Source organism: Salvia hispanica, chromosome 1, assembly GCF_023119035.1.
Source record: "Salvia hispanica cultivar TCC Black 2014 chromosome 1, UniMelb_Shisp_WGS_1.0, whole genome shotgun sequence".
NCBI lineage: Eukaryota > Viridiplantae > Streptophyta > Magnoliopsida > Lamiales > Lamiaceae > Salvia > Salvia hispanica.
The window spans coordinates 48281192-48291930 of NC_062965.1; the positions used below are offsets into that span (position 1 = coordinate 48281192).

Consider the following 10739-nt stretch of genomic DNA (forward strand, 5'->3'; position numbering starts at 1 on the left):
TAGAAATCGAATCCTTGACCTGCTACTGCTAGTGTATAATTTTACTACTATACGCTAGTTTAATCTTACACCAACGATACTAAAAATAAATAATACTCTCTCCGTTCACGAATAAGAGTTTCATTTCTATTCAGCACGAGTTTTAAGAAATATTAACAGAAGTGGGCGGAAGAAAGTTAGTGGAATGCTGGTGGGAGTCTCACTTATATATATTAATTTTAAATGATATGTGTGGAATGAGTTAGTGAAATGTGAGTCTCTTTATCATTTTATGGTAATTATAAACTGGGACTCCTATTCATCGATGGACCAAAATGGAAAAACGAGACTTTTATTCGTGGACGGAGGGAGTAGAAGAGAACCAAGTGTATATGTCTTGCAAAATACTAATAATAATATTTCCCAAAGAATCATAGTCATAAAATCCAAAATATGATATCACGATAAAAATATTAAAAAAAATTGAAAAATATCAATGTTCAATAAAAGAATGAACTGATGGTATTTGGACAATATATGATGCACATTTGTAGCATTTCGTGAAAAATATTGTATCCGAGGTTTTTTAACAAATTAAATTTTACTCCGTAATTCATTTGAGGTGCTTTTTCATATCATATTTTTTCCCATTTAGCCATTTTCAGTCTTAAGGGCGCTATTGACCTTTTCTTAGTTTGGTGTGCCTTCTATTCATGAAAAAATGAAGTAACCGAGTAAAATAAGATCATAATTTTTAAAAATGTGTAAGATCAAAACTGTAAAAGAAATAAGAGAGAGAATAGAGAGAAGAGAAGATGATAAGTTAAAATATACAATCACCACATATTTTCGTTACCTCTGTATCTGTAAATCATTAATTAGACGTGAAAAAATTTCGGCAAACATGCAGCCACATTGAATAAGCTAGTGGCGGATAAAAAGAAAATGTCAATAGTGTCATTAAGTTGAAATGAAAAATGGAAAAGAAAAATTAGAAAAAGTACCTCAAATGAATCAAAGATCTTTTCCAAATACCTCAAGAGCAATTTATTTTCATAAGGTACCACGAATATGCATCCTTTATTGTCCAAAACAATTTTTGCAATTTACTCATTGTGACTCAACTAGTCAACTTAGTTAGGACGGAAAAATACATAATACCGTTTATGTCTCTCATATGCATTAAGGGTTAATTGATCTTGGGCAAAATGTTTCTAAAGTCAAGAATTTTTACAAAAGTTTGGTTTTTTCCAGTGAACTTTAAATGTTGCGTTAAAATTAGTAAGTGAGAGAATAGAATAAGGCTGTAAACATATTATTTTTTTTTTCTAAAAATGAAAATGATCCACTTATAATTTGACACCCGAAAAAGAAAAATGACTCACTTGTAATAGGATTGAGGTAGTACCAATCTTGCAATTCTGCTGCTCCGGAATCAATTGCGTTGCCCATTCGTGCAGCAAAGTTAAAGCATAATGATGACAAAGCCATGTTGATAAATTTGAAATAAATTATTGCAAATTTACATTGAAGAAGAATATCTAGAAATCTAGAATCATGGCCAAAATCCGAATAAGGCATCACGTACGTGGCACGATTGTGGTTCCTTCGTTTATCTTTACAAATTAGTGTCTAAATATATTAAGAAACTAATTATCTATTTTAAACTTAACCCATACACATCCATCTGGCCATAAACTAAAGCCATTTTTTATTCTACAATATTTTCTTTATTAATTTACTCCATATTCTTTCATTTCCACGTAAAAGATCATTTTCTTCATGAGTACGTTTACCCACTCCACCAATCGCCAAATATTGATACCCACATGAACTTTGGCAAATATTGTTAATCTTAAAAGAAAAGCAAATTAACTTCAAAGTTTAGAGACTTTACATAGTATTTTTAAAGTTTAGACATCGCGAATATACAAAACTTAAAATTAGACAGACTTTACATAACATTTTTTGCTCAATGGAAAGAAAAAAATGTTAAAGGCCGCCCTGTCTTCATGGCAGCTTGAACCAGCCTTTTTTGTGCAACCATTATAATTGATTGAATGCCAAACAACTCTTTTACTTGATGAATTCCATTACCTTCCCCACATTAAAGTTTAAACAATTGGAATCTATCACACACCAAGTTTATATTCTCGATATATTTACTGCTAATTAACGCTTTTATTAAGTACACATGTGTAATGTGATGGTTTAAATTTAAATAAATAAGAGACGAGCAAAGTTGAGGTCAGCACGTAATTAAATCATAGTGATCTGTCTGGAGTATCTAATCATTCATCTTTCCACCTGCCGAATTCAAATGTCAACGCTTTACAATACATAATTACTTAATTTACTTGCATGAAACGATTTAGATCTTTCACATAATAATATTATACTACCACCTTTCATCACTTTAGTCAAAATATAATAAGAGGTCATATTTTATCTAGAAAGTTAGTACATGCAAAGTGACCAATATATATAGGTATATACCCCTCTAGTATATTCCCAATGGTGAGAGAAATATATTTTACTCATAGTATAACAAGTACAACCAATTGGTTATAGCGAAGTTGATAGCGCGGACCTGTCACCGATAGCGTGGTCAACTCGACCTTAAGATTACCGGATCAAACCCCACAACTCACTGGAAGACTTTCAGGATTAGTCGAATCACTAAGTGGTCAAACCAAAAAAATAAATAAATAAAACAAACAGGTACTAATAAATTTGTAGTTCATTATATTATTACTACCTCCGTCCCTCTGTAGTAAAGGCGTACCATTTTGAGCACTTATTTTGGAAAAATGATAATAAATAGTTAGAATGAAGAAAGAGTAAAGTAAGATAGAGAATAATATAGATAAGAATCTTCTCTATATTATTTTTTCTCTTACTTTACTTTCTTTCTACTTTAATTATTTATTATCATTTTCTAAATGAGTGGTGAAAATGAAACGCCTCTACTACAAATGGTATAACACCCTAACTTTTTCTATTATTTTATTCTCCAAGACGTTGTTTGTGCATAAAAAAATTTTCACCTTTGTTTATTTTGATCTATAGAGAGTAAAATAATACTTATATATTTACTTTTGGGCCTATAACAATTGTTCTTTTACAAGTCCAATTCTTTTCTTTGAAATGAACCCAAGCTATCTTTTTATTTCTATTTTTAGTTTATACTGAAAAAGTTGTTGCCGCCAAAATCTCAACAATTGGAGATTTATGTCTTCCTCAATCACATGTCTCCCACTTTTCAAAACTATTTTTGGTTGAATGGCAGACAAACGAAACTAAGAGAGGAACGAGAGTGCAGTGAAGAGTTGCAGCGATGAAGATGGCTGGTGTGGAGAACGAAAGGGATTTGAATTCCATAGCTATTAGTAGTATTTCTTTTGGAAATTGGGCCAAGATAATTATTTTCAAGTTGGGCCCACAATTTTTGGTAAAGAAAATGGGCTGGAGTAATGCTATGTTCTGGGCCAAGTTAATTATATGCACATTTAAATATAAGAAAAAGGAAATGGTTCATTTTCATTTGTTAGAAACGAATTTTTTGCTTTCGTAAAAGTTAGGCAATTGTAGCACATACTTTTCCAACTTGGTAAGTTTATAACTTTTTTTTCTACTTAAAACATTTTAGTTATAAAAAGTTAGTAATGATTGATAAGATTTGAAAACATCATGTTGAATGATGAAGTTTCAGTTAATTATAAGCAATTTGTGCCATGAAATCAAAATCGAAGTTGTTTGTTTATTGCATCAGCTTTGATTTTGTTATTAGTGAGTTTTTTTTACAAAATTTTGCAGTAGTATTAAAATAGTAAAGGTTATGCAGAGATAGCATGTTTGTGCATGATACATTCAATTCAACACATCAAGTGTTGTTATGTAAGATACAAGATTTATGTTGAAGGAAAGGGATGGTCTGTGAGTCAGAAATAAGAGAAATGGATTCAAGAGAAAATCATCATATTTTTTTGTTGCATCAAGAAGAGAAGATTTAGGCTCAGTTGACATGAACATATGTCAAAATTGAAAAAAGTAACAAAAATAGAAACTTGAACTAATAAGCTCTTTCCTTGAAGATGTCCATGCTCATCTCACTTGCATCAGTTGCTTGCAACTCAACCTGAATGCCATCCAACTCTCTCTTGAACCGGTCTTTTGAGCTCGCGTAAAGCATCTTGGTCCTCACCTTTGAAGTCTCAGGACACCTGAGACAATATCCCAATAATTTCATCAAAAAACACTACTTGCAAATTGAAGATTCATGTGATCTCACCAAGCAATGAAGAAAATCTTGCTCTTGCGGCAGTTCTCATCAGTTGTGAAGTCGTAGTCGTACACAGCATACCGGCAATCATCAGCAGGCAAGCTGTTGTTGAGGTCGATGTGAGTCTCGTCTTGGCCCCCGGCCTTCTCCACCACCACTTGCTGGAGTCCGTCGTCAAGTTTGAACACAATGTACCTGAAGCAACGTTTTGCCTTGAGCTCCAGAAACTTCAGCTTGCACGCGTCGTCCACAGCAACCCCAGATGCCGAATTCGCCTGCTCGGATAAATGACAGAAGCATTCTTGATCAAGTGCAGAAGGTTTTAAGCATACTATTGGAAAAAATTAACTTTTTTTAATATATTTTATGTTGGTGGTTTTCCAAATGCGTAACTGACTACGCATTTCAGAATGCATATTCAGTTACATATTTCCAAAATCATCGTACAATCGATCGGCCATGTCTAATTAAAAAAATGAATCAAATTAAGCTGAAAAAATCGAGTAGAATTACACACGACGCGGAAAAATCGGAAATCGGAAAAGGGGAGAAATTGAACGGCAGTTTAGTAGGGTTTGGGGATGGTTTATTGGCTTTGTAGGTGCGATAAAATTAAGGGGAAAATTGAATAGTTGGAAAGAGAGAAAGCGTTGAAAAGGGCAAATTTAGGAGTCGGCGATTTGGAAGAAACGCGGATCGGGCTTTCCAAATACTCGTCGACTCCCGCGTTATTTCATCAACGGCTGCGACTTTTTGTTTGGTGGAATGGCCAACAAATCTGTATATGGCCGATAGACAGATTCTCTAGGCATCCTCGGGCTCCTGTGCTGCATCGACCCACTCACCGACATATTTGGCGGCGTACCGCCCATCCCCATTGCCCCTGGCATAGTCCCACCCATCCCCGCAGTCCCACCCATCCTCGACATATTTGCCGGCGTACCCGCTGCCCCCGGCATCATCTGACCCATTTGACTCATCCAAATGTACATATTGTAGAACATTTGGGGAGTCATCGCCGGCATACCGCCCATCCCCGCCATCTGGGGATTCATCCCCGCAAAATTTCCCTCCGATCCGATGGGAATCGAGGGTGTGTTCCCTCCGCTCGTGGTGGAGGAGTTTCTATTGTACTCCATTGTAGTAGAAATGAAATTTGTAGAGAGAGAAACTTGTCAACACAAGTGGTGTGAATGAAATGAAGTTGGGGGAGCCCTATTTATAGAGTTTATTTAAAAAATAATAATAATAATAATAAATAAAAAATTTAAAATGTCGGACGTCCGACCGGGACGTCTGACCTTCGCCACAGTGGCGGACGTCCGGTCGGACGTCGACGGGAGGGGCGAGGCCATCGCAGGGGCACACGGGACGGGCGTGGGCGGCCGTCAGGTCGCCCGTCCGCGACGGGCGAGTGGGAAGGACACTGGTGGAGACACCCTTAGAGTATTTTAATTATGTATTTTTTTTTATTTTTTAGGATTTTAAATTATGTATTTTTTTAGGCTTTTAAATTGTAATATTTATTTTATTTAATGAAGTGTGTTTCTATTAATTGAATTTGTTGGAATTAAAAATAAAAAATGAAATTGAATGAATAGTTAAGAGATGGTTAAGAGATAGAGGGATGCAGGTGCTGTCTCTTAGTTAAGAGATGAGCTGAAAAGTACAGTGGGGCCCATGAATAGTGAAGAGATGAGATGGTTCAGAGACGAATAAGAGACAACATGTTAAATTTTCAAAATTATATCCCGAGATCAAATATGTAGTATGTTTGGTTCATAAGATTCAATCTCGCAATTCAATTTTAGATGAATAATCATGGGATAATTAGTAGTACTCAAACCTAAATTATACTCCCTCTGTCCCATTAAAAATGCATCGTTTTCCTTTTTTGGCCGTCTCATTAAAAATGAAAAGTTTCCTAAAATAGAAACAACTATATCTCTACTTTTTCATCTCTCTTATTTTACTCTCTCTTCATTAACTCACAAAACAACACTACATAAAATCTCATGTCGATTTTCAAATGTTGCATTTTAAGTGGGACGGAGGGAGTATATTATTTTATCTAGGAAACTGAACACTACGTATATACTACGTAGTACGTTTTTCCTTCATCAAATAGTTTGGGTCAAGGGCTTCCAATAATCAACACAAATACTCCTCCTATCTTACTTACACTTTCTACAACGATGTTTATAAGAAATTCAAATACTATAAAATGTGCAACTTTCTTTAGTAAATCACATTAACATTCATAGTAGTACTATATAATAATGAATCTTAATTTATGAAGTGAAACGCGCACACACAGATGATGATGAACAACAACACATTAGGGCTACCCGCTTTTATGAACGTTAAAAGAGCTCCATCTCTTCTTCTTCATCTGCTAATATTTGTTTCTTTTCTTTTCTTGGTGCCATGGATTCGCCTCGTAACTATTCTCTCTTCTCCAATCAAAACACACAAATACACACTAGCTTATTTTGATTAACAATTCATGATCCGATTTTGAATATTTTGATTTTATACTGACAAATTCCGAATCCACCGCAGCGTATACGCGATTCGGTGATTGCCGTAGGAAACAAACCATCACCGATTCCGGACTGCGTGAAGTGGAATCGCACCGAAATTGGCCCCAAAATTCATCCAGCCTCTTCGCCGGCGGCGGAGGAGAGAAGCAGATCCGTCTGCCCCCGATTAGTATGATTTTATTTTTTTATTATTAATAATAGATATGCAAAATACCATATAGTAGTAATTTCCATATTTATATTATGCAATTTTCCATAAAAGTAGGATAATGAATGTTTCCTAAATAATTACATGTCTAGTTGGATGTGTTGCCTTTTGTATTCTTATTTGTCAATAAATAATTGGTTGGACACACCACCTCATGGTGCCATGATGGTGTGGAAGGACCACTGAATATTTTTTCGATTGAACGGAGAAGAATAATGTAAGATAAAAGTATAAAAAAGGAGACAATGATGACTATATATTAAGAATGTAGTACTATATGTTATTTGAATACGATGTATAAAAAAGGAAAAATGTGCACTTAAAATGGATTTTGTGGGCAAAGCATATACTAAGGAGTAAGGACTAACACATAGTTAGATATACACGAATGTAATCAAATGCAAACTCCAAACTATGATCTAGATTATTAAAAAATATATTATAAAATAATAGATATAAAAAATATCAACACAGTGTCAATGATTAACACCGTGTTGATATTGTGTTGACATCAACATTTGAAATTTTACACTGTATTGACATTATGTTGACGTTGTGTTGACATTGTGTTGAAAAGTTTGGAATTTGTACAATATATAGAGTTTGCATTTTATCACTACCCTAAATATACATATATAAACATGTTCAAGAACTTATACATATAAAAATATAAAAATACTACTAAGTATAATATTTTTAAAAATTTTAAAATAAAAACAACATATTCTTACTTTAAACATGTATACTTAATACTAAAAATGAAAACTACAACATAGTTTACAAATTTAAATAAATAAATAGTTCATATGTTCTCATCACCAAAAACATACATGTTGAGAAATAGAAACTCCTATTAGATGGTAACAATGACCATTAATTCATAAATTTTAAAAAACTTCTTTGTAAACAATAGTAATATTATAATCATAAACAATCACTTTTAATTATAGAATTTTCAACGGAGCATCCAACAACAGTCACACAACAGAAATAACTATTAGTATGGTCGAAGTAAAAGAAAATAAATAAAATTAAGAACAAGTATTTAATTAAAATTACAAGATTTTGGGATAGTTTACATAAAATTTATGATATTATTCTAATAATATTGGTCCAAAAAATGAAATAAATTGGCCCAATACTTATATCATTCTTTAATGGCCCAAATACATTAATTACCTACACACGGTTCTAAAAAATAGAGTGAAGAATTAATGGTCATTCACCTATATGCAAAATGACATAAAATAAAATTGGGTCCAATTTCCCTGTATTTCCATCACCAAAGAGAATGCAAAAACCCTAAAATTAGTCAATGGATCGGATAAGCAAGAAGATCGAAAGCCTAAATAGAGTACCACCACAATTTGATGGGGTTTGGGAAATTTATTCTCAATTTGTTTTTCTATTTTTTGAATTATGGTTGTACGTTTCTTCTGCAGTAGCATTTCCCCCTAATTCTCGAAAAAGGGCCACTGAAAAATTCAATCTTGAAATGAAATGAAGATCCAAATATTCGGCTTAAATTTGATAAGTAATTCCTCCTAAAACCAACCATAAAATTAGTAAAGTTATACACCCTCCGTCCCCAGATAATTTGTGTAATTAGCATGCATGTAGAGATATTTCATGGTTCAAGAAAAGAAATGCCAAGGTTAAGCAATATTATGAATGAGCTAATTTGATTAAGCAGATACCTATGTTCTTAACGATTGAATCGAATTGCCTTAATAATAGTACAAGAAATGTTTCGAGAAATATGTCGACTAAATTAGAGTTATGACGAAAAAGTTGCAATTATAATTTAATCCAACTGTGAAATGACTTGAGGTTTGAAAATTAGACCAGATTTCACTAGAAAAACTTGAAAGAGTGATGAGTCGTGTGAGTCGTGTGACGTTTAATAAGATCAAAAAAAGATTGTTGGGTCTCGGTGGTGCACACTCGAACTCCGCATTAGTATGATATTGTCCACTTTGGGCAAAGTCCTCACGATTTTGCTCTTGGGGTACTCTCCCGAAAAGGCCTCATACTAATGGAGGTGGGGAAGCTTACTTATATGCTTGCAACTCTTGTCTTGTTCATCCTCCAAGGTGGGAATTGTTTGCCCTCACAATAAAGACCATTTTAAATTGTTCTAAGCTCTCCCCTTCATTATTATTATTCAATAAATAAATAAATAAAACTACTCGTCATATTTGAAAAGGATAATTTCGTCCACAAAAATGTGGCACATACACTACAAACGTCTTTATGTAAATCTCCCACAAGAAAATTTAGCATGATGAATTATAGACTTCGGTTATAAAATACATATGTCCAAGAAAATAGTCTGATTATTCTACTTAGATCTGTCTACTAAAATTACTCTCAATTTATTTATAGCAAATTTCTCTTTTTAATAATGAATTTTATTTTGTGAGTATTAATAATTTCTCAACTTTTTTTTAACTGGTTGTGGTTATTAGGCAAAGGCGATTGGAGAAAGAGGGAGTCGGTTTATCCACGAGGATATGAAGATGGAGTATGTGTATGACTACGTATTCCATCTCTAAATGAGTACGCAAAGCTGTTGAGGTACAAGCCGAAGGTCCCACTTATAGATTTTTACACTTATATTTTATTATAAAATTAATATATAAAAATAGGATCCACATTTTATTATCTTTTTCCACCGACTTTCTTTTATATTTTTTAAAATCCATGCCGAATTCAAATGGAACTATTTATATCTTTGGGCTATAAGACAGCCCAAACAAACCTTTTTGGCCCAATTTAAACTTTGAGCACAAAACAAGACATATCTCCGGCCCAAAGCGATCTAAAACGTTCTTCTTCTCTTTTCATGCTTTTGTACAGTATTTCTTTTCTTTCTTTTTTCTCGACATTTTCTTTCTTGAGTTCTTCCAATAACATTCCTAGTCAAGATTGATCAGTTCAAATATTTTTACATTAAAAAAAAGTTAATTATTTATACATATATACAACCCGACCATGTTCAACATCAGTTTTGAACTTTTATGTTAGATCATCGCTACGTACGTGATTAAAGCAAGTTTGGAGCTTGTGCAACCATCTAAATTAATTTGTTGCTGTGCTTATTCTTAATCACTCTTTGATTTGATGGATTAATTTATTTAAGCTAGCCAATCCACGGTGGAAATATGTGATATTTGATGTGTACGTCTATCACACACAAATTTTATATTCTCCAGATATTTACTTCTAATTAAGTCTTTTATTAAACACATATCTGTAATGTGATGTCAGCTCGTGAAAAAACATGGTGATCTGTTTGGAATATATTTTAATCAGACATCTTTCTACCTGCTAACTTCAATTGTCAACGCTTTACAAAAACATTATAATTAAAAACTTGATTATTAATTTACAACACCAAAAAAAAAAATTAAGAAGGCTTTTTTCTACACTCCATATAGAATGTAGAAAATGAGAATTAATTAACATATTAGATGGACAGAATAGTACTTACCCACGTCCTCATTAATCTTATTAATTGTTTTTTTTTATCATTTTTATTTGATCTTTATTAATTAATTACTATCTCATTTCTTTTTTATTGTGGTTAGTGAATCTCATTTTCCAACTCATTTCACTATAATTATGGAGTATAAAACTAATATATTTATTTTACTTAATACAATTAAAAATTTTCTTAAAAACTAGCACTGGTAAAAAAAATAATTAGGAAATTAATAAGCATTGT

General features: G+C 32.9%; 1 protein-coding gene across 1 annotated transcript; it reads right to left on the reverse strand.

Annotated features, from left to right (window-relative positions):
• Positions 1 to 4051: 4051 nt before the first annotated feature.
• On the reverse strand, positions 4052 to 5400 carry LOC125199224 (actin-depolymerizing factor 1-like). The gene is made up of 3 exons (XM_048097315.1): positions 5059 to 5400; positions 4271 to 4536; positions 4052 to 4202 (listed from the first exon to the last, which is right to left on the reverse strand). Exons 1-3 carry the CDS (start codon positions 5398 to 5400, stop codon positions 4052 to 4054), a joined length of 759 nt encoding a protein of 252 aa, XP_047953272.1.
• Positions 5401 to 10739: the final 5339 nt, after the last annotated feature.